Source organism: Festucalex cinctus, chromosome 2 (assembly GCF_051991245.1).
Source record: "Festucalex cinctus isolate MCC-2025b chromosome 2, RoL_Fcin_1.0, whole genome shotgun sequence".
Classification (NCBI taxonomy): domain Eukaryota; kingdom Metazoa; phylum Chordata; class Actinopteri; order Syngnathiformes; family Syngnathidae; genus Festucalex; species Festucalex cinctus.
Genome location: NC_135412.1, coordinates 44,351,942 through 44,377,719, shown reverse-complemented (window position 1 = coordinate 44,377,719; position 25,778 = coordinate 44,351,942). Strand labels below are relative to the sequence as shown.

The 25,778-nt window shown below is 39.1% G+C and overlaps 1 protein-coding gene across 2 annotated transcripts in view; it reads right to left on the bottom strand.

Annotated features, from left to right (window-relative positions):
* Nucleotides 1–25,778, bottom strand: part of itpr3 (inositol 1,4,5-trisphosphate receptor, type 3) — an 841,532-nt gene that overhangs the window by 601,027 nt on the left and 214,727 nt on the right. For both annotated transcript variants that reach the window (XM_077515178.1, XM_077515179.1), the window contains exons 8-9: nucleotides 16,764–16,910; nucleotides 16,585–16,680 (exon numbers count right to left, since the gene is read on the bottom strand). In XM_077515178.1, coding sequence (XP_077371304.1) covers nucleotides 16,585–16,680; nucleotides 16,764–16,910 — 243 coding nt within the window. The remainder of the gene's footprint in view (nucleotides 1–16,584; nucleotides 16,681–16,763; nucleotides 16,911–25,778) is intronic.

The following is a 25,778-nucleotide window of genomic DNA, read 5'->3' as shown; positions in this document are numbered from 1 at the left end:
ACTGACTTTTTTGTGCGTCTCGGAGTGCTACACGTGCCTGCCAATTTTCGTAGCTCTAGCTCAAACGGGCCGAGATTGGTTTTTATTTTTCTACGCTAGGTGGCGCTATAGAGTCGCGTTGTTATGACAACTACATAATATCAAATTTTTCGCCGGGCCCGAAGAGACTGCAAAGTTTGGTGAGTTTTCGTAAATGTTTAGGCCCTCAAAAATGCGATCGTTTGCGGAGAATAAAGAAGAAGAAGAATAACTAGAGCTGCGAGCAGCTATAAAGGGCCCTCGCAGCCCGGGCCACGTTGGGGTCCTTGCACGTTGGGGTACTTGCACGTTAGGGTACTGGCACGTTGGGGTACTGGCATATTGGAAGCAAAATTTCTTTGAAAATGGCATAATAAACGTTTACATGTAGAATATTTTTTTTGCCAGTGTCTGTCAAGCTCAACGGGTTTTGGTGATTGTTAAGACCTGCAAAAATCTGCGTCCTTATTTATTTTTAGGCAATGAGTTGCCCTGATTGGTATTTTTTGTAAAAGTGTATATATACATCATCGCTCGTTGTACTCATTGCACAATGTTACTTTTATTGTCCAAAGGGGCAATCAAAAATGAATAAAACAAAATGGAAACGTACATACGTTTGGATCGGTGTGAAGCCAGTGAACAATTTGAGTGGTGGAAACTAAAAGAATATTCATAAATGACTTAGTTATCACACTTAGAATGAGTTTACATTTTTTGTACAAAATACCGTATGTGTTTTTTTGTTTTTTTTATATATAAGCCTCAACGGCTAGGTGGCGCTGTATTTATAACTGAATGTTGTCATAGAGATACCTTCAGGCCTTGATTATAAGCATACATGTCAAGTGTGGGATTTTTTTTGGAGCATGTACCGTGGAGTTATTAAGCATATGCTTCATTCACGATATTGCTTTTAATGTCCATAGAGGCTATCAAAAATAAATAAAAATATATATATGTTTGGATAAGTCTGATGCCAGTGAACATTTTGAGTGGTGGAAACTAAAAGAATATTCATAAATGACTTCGTTATCACACTTAGAATGAGTTTACATTTTTTGTACAAAATACCGTATGTGGGGTATTTTTTTTTCATGCCTCAAGGGCTAGGTGGCGCTGCATATATAACTGAATGTTCTCATAGAGATAACTTCAGGCCTTGACGATAAACATACATGTCAAGTTTGGGATTTTTTGGAGCATGTACCGGGGAGTTATCAAGCATATCCTTTTTCATTGCGAAACACAAATTTTGATGCCCCGCCCTCATCACATAGTATTTCGAAAAGTCAAAAATTTTCCCTCTGTCGTTGGCTCAGGTCTTGACATGGTCCAGGCCAAGTCTTAACTCAGTCGGATGAAACGTGTAGGAGAGGTGGGCAAAAGTCTGCCCCCTGTGAATGTGCAAAAATCGTCAAAAATGGGACATTCAAAAATTCGTAGCTCACTTCCTGTTCATTTTAGCATATGGGTACAAGAGACTTTTTTGTAGGTCTTGGGCTCCCTCATACCCCTGAAAATATTCGTCGTTCTTGCTTAAACGTACAACCGGGGCTGCTTCGTTAAAAATTTCGAGGGGGCGCTATTGAGTCATTTTTGTAAAAATAGCACAATCAACAATAAAATATTGCTCATTTTACGAGGCCAGATGTGTGTGCCAAGTTTCAGGAGTTTCTGTGCATGTTTAGACCCTCAAAACTGGCGTTGTTTTCTTGGCGAACAGCGCTTAGCCACGCCCACAGCAATTCGCGAAAACTCACAAACTTCGTGTTGTGACATCATGAAGGCCGAAACCCTCATCTGAGCAAATATGAGGGAGGTCCAGTTAACGTGTTTGGAGAAAAACGTAGAAGAAAATTCGTAAGAAAAAAAATTGCCACTAGGTGGCGCTATCAGTTAGATGAAATGTAAGTTAGTAGATGTCTTTAGAGCTGGACTCTCATCAAATGTGTGAAATTTTGAGAAGATAGGATCATCTCGGTCAAGTTAATGCAGCTTTTATTGTCACGAAAAATCTTCAGACTTTGCGTCACCGTAGCGGCCACGCCCTTTGGCGAAAAGTTACAATATTCGGTGTGGGGCATCATCAACATCTTAAGGCTTTTCTGACCAATTTTCAACTGGATCCCTTCAACGAGCTCAGCACAGTAGCTAAAAACGTAAAGTATGACATTTATTGTAACCACTAGGTGGCGCTATATGTATAACTGAATTTTATCATATAGATGTTTTCAGGCCGTGACTATTACGTTGCCTGAGAAGTTTGAGATTTTTTGGAGCTTGAACATGGGAGTTATTAAGCATTTGCTCTTTCTGGACAAATGAAATTTTAAAGGCAATATTTGATGCCCCGCCCCCGTCATATAGTATTTCAAAAAGGCAAGATGTTTTGCCCAGTTTTTCTCTCAGGTCTTGAGATGATAAATGCCAAGTTTGAAGTCAATTGGATGAAAAATGTTTGCAAAGGGGGAAAAAGCATGACCACAGTGAATGTGCCAAAATAGGCCAAAATTGGACATTAAAAAATTCATAGCTCACTTCCTGTACATTTTAGCTACATGGTCCCAATAGACTTTTTTTGTGCGTCTCGGGGTGCTACACGTGCCTGCCAATTTTTGTTGCTCTAGCTCAAACGTGCCGGGCTTGGTTTTTATTTTTCTACGCTAGGGGGCGCTATAGAGTCGCGTTGTTAATAACGACTTCATAATATCAAATTTTTCGCCGGACCTGAGGAGTGTGCAAAGTTCGGTGAGTTTTCGTGAATATTTAGGTACCCAAAATCGCGATTGTTTGCGGAGAATAAAGAAGAAGAAGAAGAAGAAGAAGAAGAATAATAATAATAACTAGAGCTGCGAGCAGCTATAAATGGCCCTCGCAGCCCGGGCCACGTTGGGGTCCTTACACGTTGGGGTACTGGCATATTGGAAGCAAAATTTCTTTGAAAATGGCATAATAAACGTTAACATGTAGAATATTTTTTTTTGCAAGTGTGTGTCAAGCTCAACGGGTTTTGGTGGTTGTTAAGACCTGCAAAAATCAGCGTCCTTTTTTATTTTTAGGCAATGAGTTGCCCTGATTGGTATTTTTTGTAAAAGTGTATATACACATCATCGCTCGTTGTACTCATTGCACAATGTTACTTTTATTGTCCAAAGGGGCAATCAAAAATGAATAAAACAAAATGGAAACGTACATACGTTTGGATCGGTGTGAAGCCAGTGAACAATTTGAGTGGTGGAAACTAAAAGAATATTCATAAATGACTTAGTTATCACACTTAGAATGAGTGTACATTTTTTGTACAAAACACTGTATGTGGTTTTTTTTTTATATATATATATAAATGCCTCAAGGGCTAGGTGGCGCTGTATTTATAACTGAATGTTGTCATAGAGATACCTTCAGGCCTTGATTATAAGCATACATGTCAAGTGTGGGATTTTTTTTGGAGCATGTACCGTGGAGTTATTAAGCATATCCTTCATTCACGATATTGCTTTTAATGTCCATAAAGGCTATCAAAAATAAATAAAAATATATATATGTTTGGATAAGTCTGATGCCAGTGAACATTTTGAGTGGTGGAAACTAAAAGAATATTCATAAATGACTTAGTTATCACACTTAGAATGAGTTTACATTTTTTGTACAAAATACCGTATGTGGGGTATTTTTTTTTTATGCCTCAAGGGCTAGGTGGCGCTGCATATATAACTGAATGTTGTCATAGAGATAACTTCAGGCCTTGACGATAAACATACATGTCAAGTTTGGGATTTTTTGGAGCATGTACCGGGGAGTTATCAAGCATATCCTTTTTCATTGCGAAACACAAATTTTGATGCCCCGCCCTCATCATATAGTATTTTGAAAAGTCAAAATTTTTCCCCCTGTCGTTGGCTCAGGTCTTGACATGGTCCAGGCCAAGTCTTAACTCAGTCGGATGAAACGTGTAGGAGAAGTGGGCAAAAGTCTGCCCCCTGTGAATGTGCAAAAATCGTCAAAAATGGGACATTCAAAAATTCGTAGCTCACTTCCTGTTCATTTTAGCATATGGGTACAAGAGACTTTTTTGTAGGTCTTGGGCTCCCTCATACACCTAAAAATATTCGTCGTTCTTGCTTAAACGTACAACTGGGGCTGTTTCGTTAAAGATTTCTAGGGGGCGCTATTGAGTCATTTTTGTAAAAATAGCACAATCGCCGATAAAAAATTGCTCATTTTGCCAGGCCAGCTGTGTGTGCCAAGTTTCGTGTGTTTCTGTGCCAGTTTAGGCCCTCAAAATTGGCGTTGTTTTCTTGGCGAACAGCGCTTAGCCACGCCCACAGCGACTCGCGAAAACTCACAAACTTCGTGTTGTGACAGCATGAAGGCCGACACCCTCATCTGAGCAAATATGAGGTAGGTCCAGTTAACATGGTTGGAGAAAAACATTGAAGAAAAATCGTAAGAAAAAAAATTGCCAGTAGGTGGCGCTATCAGTAAGATGAAATATAAGTTTGTAGATGTCTTTAGGGCTGGACTCTCATCAATTGTGTAAAATTTTGAGAAGATAGCATCATCTCGGTCAAGTTAATGCAGCTTTTGTTGTCACGAGAAATCTTCAGACTTTGCGGCACCGTAGCGGCCACGCCCTTTGGCGAAAGTTACAATATTCGGTGTGGGGCATGATCAACATCTTAAGGCTTTTCTGACCAATTTTCAACTGGATCCCTTCAACGAGCTCAGCACAGTAGCTAAAAACGTAAAGTATGACAATTATTGTTACCACTAGGTGGCGCTACATGGATAACTGAATTTTATCATATAGATGTTTTCAGGCCGTGACTATTAGGTTGCCTGATAAGTTTGAGATTTTTTGGAGCTTGAACATGGGAGTTATTAAGCATTTGCTCTTTCTGGACAAATGAAATTTTAAAGGCAATATTTGATGCCCCGCCCCCGTCATATAGTATTTCGAAAAGGCAAGATTTTTTCCCCAGTTGTTCTCTCAGGTCTTGAGATGATAAATGCCAAGTTTGAAGTCAATTGGATGAAAAATGTTTGCAAAGGGGGAAAAAGCATGACCACAGTGAATGTGCCAAAATAGGCCAAAATTGGACATTAAAAAATTCATAGCTCACTTCCTGTACATTTTAGCTACATGGTCCCAATAGACTTTTTTGTGCGTCTCGGGGTGCTACACGTGCCTGCCAATTTTCGTTGCTCTAGCTCAAACATGCCGGGCTTGGTTTTTATTTTTCTATGCTAGGGGGCGCTATAGAGTCGCGTTGTTATGACGACTTCATAATATCAAATTTTTCGCCGGGCCTGAGGAGTGTGCAAAGTTTGGTGAGTTTTCGTAAATGTTTAGGTACCCAAAATCGTGATCGTTTACGGAGAAGAAGAATAATAATAATAATAACTAGAAAAATTCCCGCGGAAATTTTGGATGTGACTGCTGACTCTTGCAAGGTGGAAAGCCGAATGCACTGGTCCGTTCTGGGTCACTTCCTACATGTTAACTTTGCATGAGGATTAGCATGCTAAGCTAACATTAGCATTAGCGTGCTAACTTAGCATCAGCATGCTAACTTAGCATTATCATGCTAACCTAACATTAGCATTATCATGCTAACTTAGCATTAGCATGCTAACTTAGCATTAGCATGCTAACGTAGCATTAGCATGCTAACATAGCATTTGCATGCTAACTTAATATTAGCATTAGCATGCTAACTTAGCATTAGCATGACACACTAGCGTTAGCATGCTAACTTAGCATAAGCATGCTAAGCTAAGATTAGCATGTTAACTTAGCATTAGCATGCTAACTTAGCATTAGCATGCTAACTTAGCATTAGCATGCTAATTTAGCATTAGCATTAGCATGCTAACTTAGCATTAGCATGACAAACTAGCATTAGCATGCTAACTTAGCATTAGCATGCTCAGCTAACATTAGCATGCTAACTTAGCATTAGCATTAACATTCTAACCTAGCATTAGCATCCTAATCTAACATTAACATGCTAATTTAGCACTAGCATGCTCACTTCCTGTTGAAATCAGGTCACTTCCTGTTGAAGTCGGGTCACTTCCTGTTGATATTAGGTCACTTCCTGTTGAAATCGGGTCACTTCCTGTTTATTTTAGGTCAGTTCTGGGTCAATTCCTGTTGAAATTAAGTCACTTCCTGTTCAAATTAAGTCACTTCCTGTTGCTATCAGGTCATTTTTAGGTCATTTCCTACTGAAATTAAGTCACTTCCTGTTGAATTTAGGTCTGTCTGGGTCACTTCCTGTTGAAATTAGGTCAATCCCTGTCATACCTATTCAATTGGCCAAGATGGCCGCCACTAAGGGGCCAAGAATCCTAGGTGCACCTCAACAATTGGACAAGATGGCCGCCACTCTGTGTGTGGGCAGTAGTGTGAGAATCCCTGGCCGAGCCAATCAATTGGCCAAGATGGCCGCCGCTCCGTATGGACAGTAGTGTGAGAATCCCTGGCCAAGCTAATCAATTGGCAAAGATGGCCGCCGCTGTGTGTGGGCAGTAGTGTGAGAATCCCTGGCCTAGCTAATCAATTGACCAAAATGGCCGCCGCTCCATGCGGGCAGAGGCCGAGAATCCTGGGTGCACCTCAACAATTGGCCAAGATGGCCGCCACTCTGTGTGGGCAGTAGTGTGAGAATCCCTGGCCTAGCCAATCAATTGGCCAAGATGGCCGCCACTCTGTATGGACAGTAGTGTGAGAATCCCTGGACAAGCTAATCAATTGGCCAAGATGGCCGCCGGTCTGTATGGGCAGTAGTGTGAGAATCCCTGGCCAAGCTCAGCAATTGGCCAAGATGGCCGCCGCTCTATATCGGCAGCAGTGTGAGAATCCCTGGCCAAGATGGCCGCCGCTCTGTATGGACAGTAGTGTGAGAATCCCTGGCCAAGATGGCCGCCACAGTGTGTGGGCGGTGGTGGGGAAATTCCAGGCGTGGATGACAACAAGCAGCTTTGATTGGCTGAGGCAGTTGCTGTGCAGAAGTGAGAGAGTGGGCAGAATAGCTCAAAAAGCACCATTTAAATAGCAGTTCATTACATTACATTTCATAAACAAAAATATAATATTGTGCTTTGATTTTTTTTTATTAAGCGAAAATAGGGAATGATCTGAAGAGTTTAAAATTCGAATGGTTTTAATTGATCAAGAAATGTGGAAGTTAAGCCATAATCAATAAACTGAAAATGGGTTACTGTCACTTTAACAAATATGCGCATTCACGCACACACATTTCGTAATTACCAGGTGGGCGAACATTTTGCTTCAATTGAGTTCTATGAGAAAGCGCACACCTCGAACAAAAGGCTCTCACGACTCAACGGTTTAAGATACAGATTTCAGAAATGCCCCGTTAGAACGGCAAGGCTTTGGGGAACGCAAGCATGTTCTCATTTTTTAAATCGGATAAAAAATGACCAAATTAGAGCAGGTTGAAAACGTGCGACTTTTAAAAAAAAATAACAAAAAAAGGCGGCGAAAATAACATGGGGCTCAATGGGCGAAAAAGTGCGACTTCCCCTCGCTTCAAGTATAAATAAAAGGTACTAAATGACACCTTTGCCGCACAAAAGTGGGTTTGTCAGAAAGAAGACCCTTGTGACTACAAAATATCCAAATTTGATGTTTACTGAGCAAATATTGTGGCCACGGTGACGAGTTGAAGTGAAATTTTTCTAAAGAAATTTTTTTGTCTCTCCACTCTAGTGCTGATTGCTCCACTCTAGCAAACGCAATACACACTAATGTAAAAAGCCTTTTTTTCTTCATTTCACACCCTGTCTTTGAACCCGCACAGGAGGGAGCGCTTACATTTCTTAAAAAAAATTTCGCCACAGAGCTAAAGATGGGAAAAATTGCAACAAAATGAGCTAAAAATCGTCTCGGTCGGCCAATGTATGTGCACGCAGCGTGGCTTCAAAAAAGGTGTTAAATTTGTCGATGTTTTTCCCCCTTCTCCATTCATTCCTATGGGACTTTTTGGCGGGGTTTTTGGGAAATTGCGTCGCCATGGTAACTCGAAATTCCGAAAAAAATGGTTCCCCGCCGAGTCAGATCGAGACGCATCTTTTGATACCTCATTTATGCCGGTACGTTCAACGGTACGACCCGCATTTTGTCTGAAAAAATGTGAAGAATAAGACGGAATAATAAACGGGTTTTTTCTGGATAGTAATATGTGACTGCTCCGCAGCAGTAGCTTCGCTACTGCTTTGCGGGCAGCAGTCACATAATAATAATAATAATAATAATAATCCGATCGAAAAACAATAGGGACCTCGCAGCGGTAGCTGCTCGGGCCCTAATAATAATAATTTTTACAAAAACAATAGGGACCTCGCAGCGGTCGCTGCTCGGGCCCTAATAATCATTCTTACAAAAACAAGAGGGACCTCGCAGCGGTCGCTGCTCGGGCCCTAATAATAATAATAATTCGAACGAAAAACAATAGGGACCTCGCAGCGGTCGCTGCTCGGGCCCTAACTAGAGCTGCGAGCAGCTATAAAGGGCCCTCGCAGCCCGGGCCACGTTGGGGTCCTTGCACGTTGGGGTACTGGCATCTTGGAAGCAAAATTTCTTTGAAAATGGCATAATAAACGTTTACATGTAGAATATTTTTTTGCCAGTGTGTGTGTCAAGCTCAACGGGTTTTGGTGATTGTTAAGACCTGCAAAAATCAGCGTCCTTTTTTATTTTTAGGCAATGAGTTGCCCTGATTGGTATTTTTTGTAAAAGTGTATATACACATCATCGCTTGTTGTACTCATTGCACTATGTTACTTTTATTCTCCAAAGGGGCAATCAAAAATGAATAAAACAAAATGGAAACGTACATACGTTTGGATCGGTGTGAAGCCAGTGAACAATTTGAGTGGTGGAAACTAAAAGAATATTCATAAATGACTTAGTTATCACACTTAGAATGAGTTTACATTTTTTGTACAAAATACCGTATGTGGGGTATTTATTTATTTTTTTTATATGAGCCTCAAGGGCTCGGTGGCGCTGTATTTATAACTGAATGTTGTCATAGAGATACCTTCAGGCCTTGATTATAAGCATACATGTCAAGCGTGGGATTTTTTTTGGAGCATGTACCGTGGAGTTATTAAGCATATCCTTCATTCACGATATTGCTTTTAATGTCCACAGAGGCTATCAAAAATAAATAAAAATATATATATGTTTGGATAAGTCTGATGCCAGTGAACATTTTGAGTGGTGGAAACTAAAAGAATATTCATAAATGACTTAGTTATCACACTTAGAATGAGTTTACATTTTTTGTACAAAATACCGTATGTGGGGTATTTTTTTTTCATGCCTCAAGGGCTAGGTGGCGCTGCATATATAACTGAATGTTGTCATAGAGATAACTTCAGGCCTTGACGATAAACATACATGTCAAGTTTGGGATTTTTTGGAGCATGGAGCATTTGGGAGTTATCAAGCATATCCTTTTTCATTGCGAAACACAAATTTTGATGCCCCGCCCTCATCATATAGTATTTCGAAAAGTCAAAATTTTTCCCCCTGTCGTTGGCTCCGGTCTTGACATGGTCCAGGCCAAGTCTTAACTCAGTCGGATGAAACGTGTAGGAGAAGTGGGCAAAAGTCTGCCCCCTGTGAATGTGAAAAAATCGTCAAAAATGTGACATTCAAAAATTCGTAGCTCACTTCCTGTTCATTTTAGCATATGGGTACAAGAGACTTTTATGTAGGGCTTGGGCTCCCTCATACACCTAAAAATATTCGTCGTTCTTGCTTAAACGTACAACCGGGGCTGCTTCGTTAAAAAAATTTTGAGGGGGCGCTATTGAGTCATTTTTGTAAAAATAGCACAATCAACAATTAAATATTGCTCATTTTACCAGGCCAGATGTGTGTGCCAAGTTTCAGGAGTTTCTGTACATGTTTAGACCCTCAAAACTGGCGTTGTTTTCTTGGCGAACAGCGCTTAGCCACGCCCACAGCAATTCGCGAAAACTCACAAACTTCGTGTTGTGACATCATGAAGGCCGAAACCCTCATCTGAGCAAATATGAGGTAGGTCCAGTTAACGTGTTTGGAGAAAAACGTAGAAGAAAATTCGTAAGAAAAGAAATTGCCACTAGGTGGCGCTATCAGTTAGATGAAATGTAAGTTAGTAGATGTCTTTAGAGCTGGACTCTCATCAAATGTGTGAAATTTTGAGAAGATAGGATCATCTCGGTCAAGTTAATGCACTTTTATTGTCACGAAAAATCTTCAGACTTTGCGTCACCGGACCGGCCACGCCCTTTGGCGAAAAGTTACAATATTCGGTGTGGGGCATCATCAACATCTTAAGGCTTTTCTGACCAATTTTCAACTGGATCCCTTCAACGAGCTCAGCACAGTAGCTAAAAACGTAAAGTATGACATTTATTGTAACCACTAGGTGGCGCTATATGTATAACTGAATTTTGTCATATAGATGTTTTCAGGCCGTGACTATTACGTTGCCTGAGAAGTTTGAGATTTTTTGGAGCTTGTACATGGGAGTTATTCAGCATTTGCTCTTTCTGGAAAAATGAAATTTTAAAGGCAATATTTGATGCCCCGCCCCCGTCATATAGTATTTCGAAAAGGCAAGTCTTTTTGCCCAACTGTTCTCTTAGGTCTTGAGATGATAAATGCCAAGTTTGAAGTCAATGGGATGAAAAATGTTTGCATAGGGGGAAAAAGCATGACCACAGTGAATGTGCCAAAATAGGCCAAAGTTGGACATTAAAAAATTCATAGCTCACTTCCTGTACATTTTAGCTACATGGTCCCAATAGACTTTTTTGTGCGTCTCGGGGTGCTACACGTGCCTGCCAATTTTCGTTGCTCTAGCTCAAACGTGCCGGGCTTGGTTTTTATTTTTCTATGCTAGGGGGCGCTATAGAGTCGCGTTGTTATAACGACTTCATAATATCAAATTTTTCGCCAGACCTGAGGAGTGTGCAAAGTTCGGTGAGTTTTCGTGAATATTTAGGTACCCAAAATCGCGATTGTTTGCGGAGAATAAAGAAGAAGAAGAAGAAGAAGAAGAAGAAGAATTTTTACAAAAACAATAGGGACCTCGCAGCGGTCGCTGCTCGGGCCCTAACTAGAGCTGCGAGCAGCTATAAAGGGCCCTCGCAACCCGGGCCACGTTGGGGTACTTGCACGTCGGGGTACTGGCACGTTGGGGTACTGTCAAATAGGACAAGGACCATCTAAAATGTTTTTGACAAGCCTTGTGTGTGCAAAGTTTAATCAAAACGCAAAATATGGTGTGCAATTCCCAAAATAAATTCAAAATGGTGGACTTCCTTTTAGGTTTAGCATACGGCTACAGAATACCTTTTGTAGGTCTTAAGCTAATAGGTATGCCTCCCAGTTTTCATAAATCTTGGTCAAGTCAACTTTAGTTGTGTATCGCTTGAATCATACAATTGGAAATGCTCCATAAAAATGCATAGAGGGCGCTATTGAGCACAACGTTGGGTTACTTGCACGTCAGGGTACTGGCACGTTGGGGTACTGTTACATGGAACAAGGACCATTTAAAATGTTAGTTTTTTCCATGCCTTGTCTGTGCAAAGTTTAATGAAAAAGGCCAAAAATGATGTATAATTCCCAAAATAAAATCAAAATAGCGGACTTCCTCTTTGGTTTGGCAAATGGCTACATAATACTTTTTTGTAGGTCAAGCATAATCATACAATCGGAAATGCTTCATAAAAATGTCTAGAGGGCGCTATTTATTGCAAATTGCACAATAAATCTCTAAAAATTCATGTTCATGACAAGTCTGATGTGTTTGCAAAGTTTCATGAGTTTTCATGTGTATAAAAAAAAAAAAAAGCAGCACTTGACAACTGTTACATGGAACAAGGACCATTTAAAATGTTAGTTTTTTCCATGCCTTGTCTGTGCAAAGTTTAATGAAAAAGGCCAAAAATGATGTATAATTCCCAAAATAAAATCCAAATAGCGGACTTCCTCTTTGGTTTGGCAAATGGCTACATAATACTTTTTTGTAGGTCTAGCATAATCATACAATCGGAAATGCTTCATAAAAATGTCTAGAGGGCGCTATTTATTGCAAATTGCACAATAAATCTCTAAAAATTCATGTTCATGACAAGTCTGATGTGTTTGCAAAGTTTCATGAGTTTTCATGTGTATAAAAAAAAAAAAAGCAGCACTTGACAAACAATGCATTGCTATGGCAACAGCGTGTTACAAAATAAAAAACCTTTCGATTACTTTGCATCTTAAACATCTTAAGATGAAACACACCAAGTTTGAAGACAGTCGGATAAATTTTGTAGGAGGGGTTCGTTAAAATATGACCCCTGAAAAAGGCCACAAAAAATGGCAACAAATCCCATCATAAATCAAAATGGCAGACTTCCTGTTTGGTTTAGCACATGGTTCCAAGAGACTTTTTTGTACATCATGGGCTCTTATGTATGCCTGCAAATTATCATAGCGCTAGGTGAAACGTACAACCGGGAATGCTTCGTTAAAGAGGAGTTTTTTAGCTCAAAATGTGATGCCCGGCCCCTGGGGGACTTCCTGTTAGGTTAAGCACATGGCACCAAGAGACTTTTTTGTACATCCTGGACTGTTACATATGTCTACAATTTTTCGTCGCTCTAGCTGCTTCGTACAACTGGGAATGCTTCATTAATAAGATTTCTTTTCCTTTGCAAAAAGTGCATGCCACGACAACAGCGTGTGACGAAATAAAAAACTTTCAATAACTTTTCATTTTCAACATCTTAAGATGAATCACACCAAGTTTGAAGATGATCGGATAAACTCTGTAGGAGGAGTTTGTTAAAATATGACCCCTATGAAATGGCCAAAAAAAATGGCAACACATTCCAAAGTAAATCAAAATGGCGGACGTCCTGTTAGGTTTAGCATATGGTTCAAAAAGAGTTTTTTGTACCTCGAGGGCTGTTATATACCTCTACAAATTTTGGTAACTCTATGTGAAACATACAGCCGGGTATGCTTTGTTAAAGAGGAGTTTTTTAGCTCAAAATGTGATGCCCGGCCCCTGGGGGACTTCCTGTTGGGTTTAGCACAGGGCACCAAGAGACTTTTTTGTACATCTTGGGCTGTTACATATGTCTACAAATTTTCGTAGCTCTAGCTGCTTCGTACAAATGGGAATGCTTCTTTAAGGATATTTTTTTTCCTTTAAAAACAGTGCATGCCATGACAACAGTGTGCGACGAAATACAAAGCTTTCAATAACTTTTCATCTTCAACATCTTAAGATGAATCACACCAAGTTTGAAGATGATCGGATAAACACTGTAGGAGGAGTTCGTTAAAATAAGACCCCAATGAAATGGCCAAAAAAAATGGCAACACGTTCCAAAATAAATCAAAATGGTGGACTTCCTGTTAGGTTTAGCATATGGTTCAAAAAGAGTTTTTTGTAGGTCATAGCCTGTTACATATGTGTACCAATTTTCGTAGCTCTAGATTAAACGTACAACCGGCAATGCTTCGTGAAGTAAGAATTTTTAAACTCTAAATTTGATGCGCCGCCGCCGTCATATAGTATATCAAAAACTTTTCATTTTTCACAATGATGTTGTCCCAGGTGTTGAGATGGTACATCCCAAGTTTGAAGTCAATCGGGTTAACCGTGTAGGAGAAGCGGGCAAAAGTATGACCCCTGTAAATGTGCAAAAATTGGCAAAAATTGGACATTTAAATACTCATACCTCACTTTCTGTCTATTTTAGGGTACACACTTCAAAGAGGTTTTTGTTCATTGGGATGTGCTACAGGTGCCACACAATTTTCATAGCCGTCGGACAATCGTAGCGGGACAGGGATCCGTTTAACCTATGTAGGGGGCGCTAAGGAGCCATTTTTCTGTTATCATGTATGGCGACTTTAAAATATCAAATTTTTTGCCGACAATTTTCGTAGCTCTAGGTCAAACGGGCCGGGAATGGTTTTTATTTTTCTACGCTAGGGGGCGCTATAGAGTCGCATTGTTATGACAACTACATAATATCAAATTTTTCGCCGGGCCCGAAGAGACTGCAAAGTTTGGTGAGTTTTCGTAAATGTTTAGGCCCTCAAAAATGTGATCGTTTACGGAGAAGAATAATAATAATAATTCTTACAAAAACAAGAGGGACCTCACAGCGGTCGCTGCTCGGGCCCTAACTAGAGCTGCGAGCAGCTATAAAGGGCCCTCGCAGCCCGGGCCAACATTTTGAGTGGTGGAAATTACTTCGTGATCACACTGAGAATGAGTTTACAATTTTTGTAAAAATACCGTAAGTGGGGTATTTTTTTTTCATGCCTCAAGGGCTAGGTGGCGCTGCATATATAACTGAATGTTGTCATAGAGATAGCTTCAGGCCTTGACTATAAACATACATGTCAAGTTTGGGATTTTTTGGAGCATGTACCGGAGAGTTATTAAGCATATCATTTTTCATTGCGAAACACAAATTTTGATGCCCCGCCCTCATCATATAGTATTTAGAAAAGTCAAGATTTTTCTCCCTGACGTTGGCTCAGGTCTTGACATAGCCCAGGTCAAGACTGAAGTCAGTCGGATGAAACGTGTAGGAGAAGTGGGCAAAAGTATGCCCCCTGTAAATGTGCTAAAATCGTAAAAAATGGGACATTCAAAAATTCGTAGCTCACTTCCTGTTCATTTTAGCATATGGGTCCAAGAGACATTTTTGTAGGTCTTGGGCTCCCTCATAGACCTAAAAATATTCGTAGATAATGCTTAAACGTACAACCGGGGATGCTTCATTAAAATTTTCTAGGGGGCGCTATTGAGTCATTTTTGTAAAAATAGCACAATCCAGGATAAAATATCGCTCATTTTGCCAGGCCAGATGTGTGTGCCAAGTTTCATGCGTTTCTATGCCGGTTTAGGCCCTCAAAATTGGTGTTGTTTTCTTGGCGAACAGCGCTTAGCCACGGCCACAGCGATTCGCGAAAACTCACAAACTTCGTGTTGTGACATCATGAAGACCGAAACCCTCATCTGAGCAAATATGAGGTAGGTGCAGTTAATGTGGTTGGAGAAAAACATTGAAGAAAAATCGTAAGAAAAAAAATTGCCAGAAGGTGGCGCTATCAGTAAGATGAAATATAAGTTCGTAGATGTCTTAGGGGCTGGACTCTCATCAAATGTGTGAAATTTTGAGAAGATACCTGGGTCAAGTAAAAGCAGCTTTTATTGCCACGAAAAATTACCAGACTTTGCGGCACCGTAGCGGCCACGCCCTTTGGCGAAAAGTTACAATATTCGGTGTGGGGCATGATCAACATCTTAAGGCTTGTCTGACCAATTTTCAACTGGATCCCTTCAAAGAGCTTGGCACAGTAGCTAAAAACGTAAAGTATGACATTTATTGTCACCACTAGGTGGCGCTATATATATAACAGAATTGTATCATATAGATGTTTTCAGGCCGTGACTATTAAGTTGCGTGAGAAGTTTGAGATTTTTTGGAGCTTGTTCATGGGAGTTATTCAGCATTTTGTCTTTCTGGACAAATTAAATTTTAAAATCAATATTTGATGCCCCGCCCCCGTCATATAGTATTCCAAAAAGTCAAGATTTTTTTTCCCAGTTGTTGTCTCAGGTCTTGAGATGATACATGGCAAGTTTGAAGTCAATTGGATGAAAAATGTTTGCAAAGGGGGAAAAAGCATGACCACAGTGAATGTGCCAAAATGGGCCAAAATTGGACAATCAAAAATTCATAGCTCACTCCCTGTACATTTTAGGAAATGGCTTCCACTGACTTTTTTTGTGCGTCTCGGGGTGCTACACGTGCCTGCCAATTTTCGTAGCTCTAGATCAAACGGGCCGGGATTGGTTTTTATTTTTCTACGCTAGGGGGCGCTATAGAGTCGCATTATTATGGCAACTACTTAATATCAAATTTTTCGCCGGGCCCGAAGAGATTGCAAAGTTTGGTGAGTTTTCGTAAATGTTCAGGTCCTCAAAAATGCGATCGTTTTCGGAGAAGAAGAAGAAGAAGAAGAATTCTTAGAAAAACAAGAGGGACCTCGCAGCAGTCGCTGCTCGGGCCCTAATAATAATAATAATAATAATAATAATAATAATAATAATTTTTACAAAAACAATAGGGACCTCGCAGCGGTCGCTGCTCGGGCCCTAATAATCCGATCGAAAAACAATAGGGACCTCGCAGCGGTAGCTGCTCGGGCCCTAATAATAATAATAATAATAATAATAATAATACGATCGAAAAACAATAGGGACCTCGCAGCGGTAGCTGCTCGGGCCCTAATAATAATAATAATTTTTACAAAAACAATAGGGACCTCGCAGCGGTCGCTGCTCGGGCCCTAATGATTAGTACACGTCACAGGCTTATTAACAGTGTAACTGCACTACAATATATTATTATTATTATTATTTTTAACTCTCGTGTGTGTTTTATCAACAAAAGTACAATTAGTAACATTCAAATGGATTTGTGAGTCGGTGGTTTAACTGTAAAGCTTACCTCTGCTGCCAGGTAGTTTCCAGTGGCAAGGTGTTTGAAGCGATACAAACTGTTCCAGTGTCCTGCCCCTCCACGACACGGATCATGATGGACAACCTGGAGGAGCAATCGGTACACAAGAAGAGGAAGCAGACTTATAGAATTACCAGGAAGTACTTTTTGAACAAAGCTATTCCTACCTCAACCTCCCACAAAGCGTTGGAACTGGTAGCCGACGTGGCTGATTGTCTCAAGGTTGTGCGCAGGAAAACGTGAAGTTGGTTCTTGTACTCGTCGCATGTTAGAAACTTCTCCTGTTCAGCATGAAACAAACGAACCACATCGCCCTGTGGGAAACAACGGTGTCCTGTCAAAATGTTCGGCAGCTTTGTTCTTATTTTTCATCATGCTGACATCTGAATCTAACTAAGAAAGAAACCTTTCACTAAGATGCTTCCACCCTTAGTTACTGTGGCTAAACCCAACAACTGCTCAATGTGATGATGATGTCTGCACTCCCTTTAAAAATAAGATTCAATATCTAACCCAAGTTTGTATGAGACAGAAGCAGGCATGTCAAAATCACACAAGGAAAACAAAACAAGATGGATGTTTTTATTATACCGATAAATCATACATATCATACATTCCAAGCCTCACAGCAGTAGGTAAATTTCTACAAAGTGTAGGTTGATTATATTATTAATTAGTTTATTTTGTAGAAGGGGATTTAGAACTCTATTAAGCCAGTCCAAACCCCATACGGTTCCCATCCATTTAAACACTTGTTAAACTTAATAAATGTAACTTTTAAAATTCTAAATGAAGAATAAATACAGAGCTGCAGGCTGCATTCATAAATTAATGTGAGCGGAAGGTAGTGGCAGGCTTTCGGAGTTGCGGGAAGACTCTGCACACTGCGCCAAGGACAACACTGCCGCACAGTCTTACATATGAATGGACTTTCAATTGGTCACTTGCTATAGACAGATATATATATATATGCTATAGATATAAATATAAATGTGATAAAAACACAAGGCATTCTCGGGAGATTTTTTTTACAGCCACCATCTTGGATGAATTCTCACGTGCTGCATGCACAGATGGACAACATTGATCATCAATTTCTATTACTGTGGCATTATCAAAGTATTTAGATGACTTGTCAGCTGATCGAACACTGCGACAGTCGCTGAAAATTACTGTGTGGAGGGATCGTCCCATGCACGCTGGCCAAGGCTGATTTCTCGGCGAAGGACACTTAGCAAAGCGTGTCTTATCACAATTGTGGTTTCCCACTCATACTCTGACAAATTACCTTCATATACAGTCCTTCATACCTCCAGTTTATGTAATTGTCAGCCAGAAGTCAAGTCCTCACTAAAGCCAGAAAATATAATTTGTCAAACTGATTTTTTTTTCTCTCCTACTCAGCTCAATTTAGATTTATTGGATGGTTTTGTCTGTTTGCATGTACAGATAACAGCTATTTTGTTTATCGTACATAAAATGTATTTTGAGAAAGTTTAACCAAGTTCAAACTGAGGCTTAAGGCCGCTTTATACAACAATGCTTGAATGAATGTTACTTCAAATGCTCGTTTCATAGCTCTCCATGAACTGCTAAGGATTAAATTGTCTTTACATTGTTCTTATTGTGTTACAGATTGGGTGAAAGCTGATCACATGTTGGAACAGGAATGTTCTACATTGAAGAAGCAGCTGCACGACCATTTGTTGCCCATTTTGACAAAATGTTGTGTACAACAGCCAGATGAAATGAGGGCACGTTTCTTGGTTGCACCAGCTTGTTACCATTGTAGCCCACCCAAAAAGCTTGGGATGACTGATAGGGTGACTTGTTTTCTTGTTTTGTTTTTTTATTTTTTTGTTTTGTTTATTTCAGGCAACATATCCCGTGCCGCCGCTACCCCTTTGGGTGCCCTAAGCTTAAAAGTGAGATGGTGCCCCCAAATTTTATTAGATTTTTTTTTCACGGGGTGGGGGGCATTTTCATGCAACGATAATAGTTTGCGTGGCTTAAAGACCCAACCCCAACATTTTGTTGCACCCCACAGACTGGTTCAAACAAGTTTTTGCAGACCAGCAATCATTCGCAACTCACACGGGTTGTGGTGATCAAAGGATGACACGATTGGGAATGCTGAAAGCTGAATGCTAATAGCTGAATGCTAAGCCGAATGCTAATAGCGGAATGCTAATGAAGGAAACAAAGAAACTGTGAAAATTACAAAGTAATTACCTATTAATTACTAGTAATAATAGTAGTAGTAGTAGTAGTAGTAGTAGTCGTAGAAACAGTAGTAGTATTACTAGTAATTATTAAGGAGTAACTTGTAGTTAAATGATTGTGACATTTTATGTAATTGTAGTGAACAACAACAAATATAAAACCAAAAAAACAAAAGAATATTTTTTGAGTACAATACTGTATGTGTTCATGCAATCTACTACAAAGTTGAGCCAAACTGAAACTAAACTAATTAGATCAATATTTTAGTGCCAGTATTGATCCGGTATCGATACTGTCGAGGTATCAATAATATTGATGACCTAACTTGTCGGGCTAAAAGTCATGGCTTTTGGTGTCGTCATATTTAAAAGTGACATCTGATGCTGAACACTGAATGGACACTGGCAAAAAGAATTGTCTGCAACATGGCCTTGGCTGATTGCTAATACTCTGCTGCCACCTGCTGGCCGATTTTGAAACATGGAACCTAATAACTACCAATGGTTGAAGCCACCACTTTCTGTCAAGCTGCTTGTCAAAGCTTTCTCTCTGCTCTTGTGTTAAAAAAAAAAAAGAAAAAAAAAGAAAAAAAAGAACATGTACACGTGTTTGGGAGTGAAATGCAAAGTAAAACACTTTTGTGAAGATATTTTGTGTCAAATTATTACGAAGCGCAACTATAAAGAATTATACAATGACTACTACATGAAATCAAAGTTGTGCTAAAACGTTTCCCAACAAGGGATCGAACCATGATCTCCCACAGGCCAATCCATTGCTTTAACCATTCAGCTATCATGGACATGCAGTTGACTATGACAATACATAGTATTGTATTTAGTAAGTTGGTTTAAATTTATATCGCTTAGCATAAATGTGATATGAACATCACAAGCATTACCAAGCCACATTTTACAATTTTTGACAAAAGAAAATGGCTGTTGTCAAGGGATTTCAGTTTGAACTTAAAAATAATCATAATAAAAAATAAAGGGACGAGACTGATATCGTACCAGCAAACTCATGGATAGTAATCAGTGTTGTACCCACTGAACCATGGAGGAAGTACACAAGCAACTGCTCCAATGTTATAATAATGAGGTTTCAACATTGTTAATTGCTTTCTTTTCTTTGCTCTGAATGTTAACTACTGTGATTGTTGATGCTAATGTGTTGTCTTTCCTTGTGGAAAGCACATTAAGTTGCCTTGTGTAGGAAATGTGCTACACAAATAAACTTGCCTTGCCTTGAATATAGAACGGATAATATATAGAAACAAAACTTAATAATGACAAATTACATCAAAAGTAATGGATGTGAAATAATTATTAGTGACAATGATTAGTATTAAATATTGCATTCCTACTAAAGAGTTTCCCGCACTGTATTTGAACCCAGGTTCTCCATGCGGCAGGCAACTAAGCTATCCACTGACCTAACATGTCTGGCTCAAAACTCATGGCTTATAGTGTATCTATATTGAAAAGTGACATATGATGCTGAATAATGGGGTCACATGTTCAATCACTTCAATGAAATTATAGAATGCATTATGCAATATGGATTAATTTTGAAGAAATAGTTTGTCAAATGACATTTAACGAAATAGATGTTAACTTGTTGTATTATGACGAAACTAAGAAGAAAAAAAAGTCGCTCTATCCGGGGATTGAACCGGCGAACCATTCGTAGGGCTGTCTTTGCTATGCACCTGGCAGTCTGACAGTGGTATCAAACCCTCGCCTCCTGATCACTGCTCAATGATCTACTGCACTGCCACTGTATCCACTGACCCACAGGAGAGTTGTTGCTGTCATTGAAGTGTTGTGAAATGTAATTGAGAGATGTCTTGCTGAACCAGCGTGTCTATGAACATTAAATTGAATGCATTAAATAAAACGTATGTTAAATGAATAAAGAAAGATAAATTGGTTGTAAATTACATATGAGAAATTTTTAATGAATTATAAATGAAAAGACAGAAGTTCAAATTAAACCAGTCTGAGATTGGTATTGAAACCTCACCTCCTGTTTACTGTTCAATGAGCTACTGCACTGCCACTCTATCTAGCCACTGACCCACAGGAGACTTGGTGCCATCATTGAAGTTGTAAAATGGAAGCAGCGAATGTGTCATTGAACGAATGCATTGAATAAAATGTATGTTAAATGAATAAAGAAAGATAAATTGGTTGTAAATTACAAATCAGAAATTATGGATGAATTATAAATGAAAAGACAAAAGTTTTAGTTTAAAAAAAAATGTAGAAGTATACACAGTCAGAGGTGGGATTTGAACCAACAACCTCCTGATTACAGGACAAAGAACACAACCACATGACCACCACAGCTGTAACAAAGTCTATGGCAATATTTTTATTGTTTTAAACTTCCTCACTTTTTTTTTCTTTTTTTGACATTATTTACATAATTGATGGATGCACTGAGGTTGAGTACATTAATTGTTTTATGTAAAACAATTGGAAAATATCCATGTCTGAAATGAAAGTTGGGAGTGACAAAAAAAAATCCCCACCGAGATTCGAACCCGGGCGTGGGTGTAAAAATGCCACCACACTCAAGTTACTGACCAGGTGAGCTAGTGGGGCTGGGTGCAAATCAGAGCAAGGCCTTGCCTTGAATATAGAACGGATAATTTAGAAGCCAAATGACATCAAAAGTAATGAATGTGAAATAATTATTAGTGACTATGATTAGTATTAAATATTGCATTCCTACTAAAGAGTTACCCGCACTGTATTTGAATCCAGGTTCTCCATGCAGCAGGCAACTAAGCTGGAATGTACTGAAGTTGGAATGAAGTCAATCGGATGAATAACGTGGAAGTAAAGGGAAAGTGTAGAATATGGGAATAATCGCCTACGAAATCGGAAATTGTGAATTTTGGAACTGAAAAGCTGGAATAGCTCATAGCATGAATTACTGGAATGAACTGAAGTTGGAATGAAGTAAATCGTATGAATGTGGAAGTAAATGGAAAGTGTAGAATGTGGGAATAATCGGCTATGAAATTGGAAATTGTGAATTTTGGAACTGAAAAGCTGGAATAGCTCATAGCAGGAATTACTGGAATGTACTGAAGTTGGAATGAAGTAAATCACATGAATGTGGAAGTAAATGGAAAGTGTAGAATGTGGGAATAATCAGGCTATAAAATTGGAAATTGTGAATTTTGGAACTGAAAAGCTGGAATAGCTCATAGCATGAATTACTGGAATGTACTGAAGTTGGAATTAAGTAAATCAGATGAATAATGTGGAAGTAAATAGAAAGTGTGGAATGTGGGAATAATCAGCTACGAAATCGAAAATTGTAAATTTTGGAACTGAAAAGCAGGAATCGCTCAGAGCATGAAATACTGGAATGTACTGAAGTTGGAATGAAGTAAATCAGATGAATAATGCGGAAGTAAATGGAAAATGTATAATGTGGGAATAATCGGCTACGAAATCAGAAATTGTGAATTTTGGAACTGAAAAGCAGGAATCGCTCAGAGCATGAAATACTGGAATGTACTGAAGTTGGAATGAAGTAAATCAGATGAATAATGAGGAAGTAAATGCAAAATGTATAATGTGGGAATAATCGGCTACGAAATCGGAAATTGTGAATTTTGGAACTGAAAAGCCGGAATCGCTCATAGCATGAATTGCTGGAATATATTGAAGTTGGAATGAAGTGAATCGGATGAATAATGTGGAAGTAAATGTATAAAATGTATGAAATTGAAAATTGTGAATTATGGAACTGAAAAGCTGGAATAGCTCATAGCATGAATTACTGGAATGTACTGAATTTGGAATTAAGTACATCGGATGAATAATGTGGAAGTAAATAGAAAGTGTAGAATGTGGGAATAATCGGCAACGAAATCGGAAATTGTGAATTTTGGAACTGAAAAGCTGGAAGAGCTCATTGTGTGAATTACTGGAATATATATTGAAGTTGGAATGAAGTAAATCGGATGAATAATGTGGAAGTAAATGGAAAATGTATAATGCAGGAATAATCGGCTACGAAATCGGAAATTGTAAATTTTGGAACTGAAAAGCAGGAATCGCTCATAGCATGAATTACTGGAATGTACTGAAGTTGGAATGAAGTGAATCGGATGAATAATGTGGAAGTAAATGTAAAATGTAGAATCTCCAAAATGTAGAATGTGGGAATAATCGGCTACGAAATCGAAAATTGTAAATTTTGGAGCTGAAAAGCAGGAATCGCTCAGAGCATGAAATACTGGAATGTACTGAAGTTGGAATGAAGTAAATCAGATGAATAATGCAGAAGTAAATGGAAAATGTATAATGTGGGAATAATCGGCTACGAAATCGGAAATTGTGAATTTTGGAACTGAAAAGCTGGAATCGCTCATAGCATGAAATACTGGAATGTCGTGAAGTTGGAATGAAGTGAATCGAATGAATAATGTGGAAGTAAATGTGAAATGTAGAATCTCCCATTAAGAATAATGGGGAAAAATCGGGTACGAAATCGGGAATTGTGGGTAAGGCCTGAATCGTAGGAATAATACAAGCGCGTGTCGCGTAAATTTTAGGAATAGTTTGAAATTGGAATGGCGAAAATCGTATGAATTATGTGGAAGTAGTTACACGTCAAAAAAGTGGGCGGAATAAGAAGAAGAAGAAAAAGAAGAAGAAGAAGAAGAACTAGAAATGCCATTTCTGGGGAAATGGCGTGTGAAGGCTGGAGAGCTGAATACATACCTGTGGAATGATTTGGAATAATGTTGAATGATGCTGAATGATGTTGAATGATGTTGAATGATACTGAATGACATGGAATGAGCTTAACATGCTGAAGTTGGAATGGTTTAAATTCATCCAGAAATCTAGAAGCAGTTGAAGGAAGACAAATACCACAAAAGTAAAAATAAATCAGCAAGAAACAAGAAAACAAGGAAGAAATCAAGTAAGAAATGGAGGAAGTAGCAAGTAATCGGGTAAGCAATGGAGTAAAGTGAGAAGAATTAAGTAAGCAATGAAGTAAGGAGGGTAGAATCGAGTAGCAATGGTGTAAGGAGTGGCAAACTTAATAAGCAATGGAGTAATAGTCACTTTGTTGAAATCAGGTCACATTTGCATTAGTATACTAAGCTAGCATTAGCATGCTATTGCTAATATTAGCATTAGCATGCTAACTTAACATTAGCATTAGCATGCTAAGCTAACATTAGCATGCTAATGCTAACATTAGCATTAGCATGCTAAGTTAACATTAGTGTTAGCATGCTAAGCTAACATTAGTGTTAGCATGCTAACTTAGCATTAGCAGTAGCATGCTAAGCTAACATTAGCATGCTAAGCAAACATTAGCATTAGTATTCTAACATTAGCATTTGCATGCTAAGCTAACATTAGCATTAGCAAGCTAAGCTAACATTAGCATGAGCATGCTAAGCTGACTTAACATTAGCATGCTAAGCTAACATTAGCATTAGCATACTAGCTTAGCATTAGCATGCTAACATTAGCATGCTAAGCTAACATTAGCATGCTAGCTGAGCATTAGCATGCTAAGCTAACATGAGCATTAGCATACTAGCTTAACATTAGCATGCTAACATTAGTATTAGCATGCTAGCTTAGTATTAGCATGTTAAGCTAACATTAGCATTAGCATGCTAAGCTAACATTAGCATTAGCATGATTAAGCTAGTATGCTAATGCTAACTTAGCATGCTCACTTCCTGTTATTTCAGGTCACTTCCTGTTGAAATCGGGTCACTTCCTGTTGATATTAGGTCACTTCCTGTTGAAATTGGGTCATTTCCTATTGAAATCGGGTCACTTCCTGTTGATTTTAGGTCACTTCCTGTTTAATTTAGGTCACTTCCTGTTGATATAGGTCACTTCCTGTTCAGGTCGGGGAATATCCTGGCAAGAATCACAGGCATACCTAATCAATTGGCCAAAATGGCCGCCGCCTTGGGGGGCCAGGTTGGCAAGAAACCTGGGCATATCATTTGTCTAAAATGGCTGTTGTGCATGGTAAGTTGGAAAATGGCCGCTGTGCGTGGTAAATTAGGTGGTAAGATGGAAGAACTCATGGCATGAATTGGTGGAATAAATTGAAGTTGGAATGAAGTGAACCGGATGAATAATGTGGAAGTAAATGTGAAATGTAGAATCGCCCATGTAGAATGTGGGAAATAATCAGGTGCGAAATCGAGAATTGTGGGTAACACGTGAATTTTGGAACTGAAAAGCTGGAAGATCTCATGGCATGAAATGGTGGAATATATTGAAGTTGGAATGAAGTGAATCGCATGAATAATGTGGAAATAAATGGAAAACGTAGAATGTGGGAAATAATCGGGTGCGAAATCGAGAATTGTGGGTAACACGTGAATTTTGGAACTGAATAGCTGGAAGAGCTCATGGCATAAAATGGTGAAATATATGGAAGTTGGAATGAAGTGAATCGGATGAATAATGTGGAAGTAAATGGAAAATGTAGAATGTGGGAAATAATCGGGTGCGAAATCGAGAATTTTGGGTAACACGTGAATTTTGGCACTGAAAAGCTGGAAGAGGTCATGGCATGAAATGGTGGAATATATTGAAGCTGGAATGAAGTGAATCGGATGAATGTGGAAGTAAATGGAAAATGTAGAATGTGGGAAATAATCGGGTGCGAAATCGAGAATTGTGGGTAACGCATGAATTTTGGAACTGAAAAGTTGGAAGAGCTCATGGCATGAATTGGTGGAATATATTGAAGTTGGAATGAAGTTAATCGGATGAATAATGTGGAAGTAAATGGAAAATGTAGAATGTGGGAAATAATCGTGTGCGAAATCGAGAATTGTGGGTAACGCGTGAATTTTGGAACTGAAAAGCTGGAATAGCTCATGGCATGAATTGCTGGAATATATTGAAGTTGGAATGATGTGAATAGGATGAATGATGTGGAAG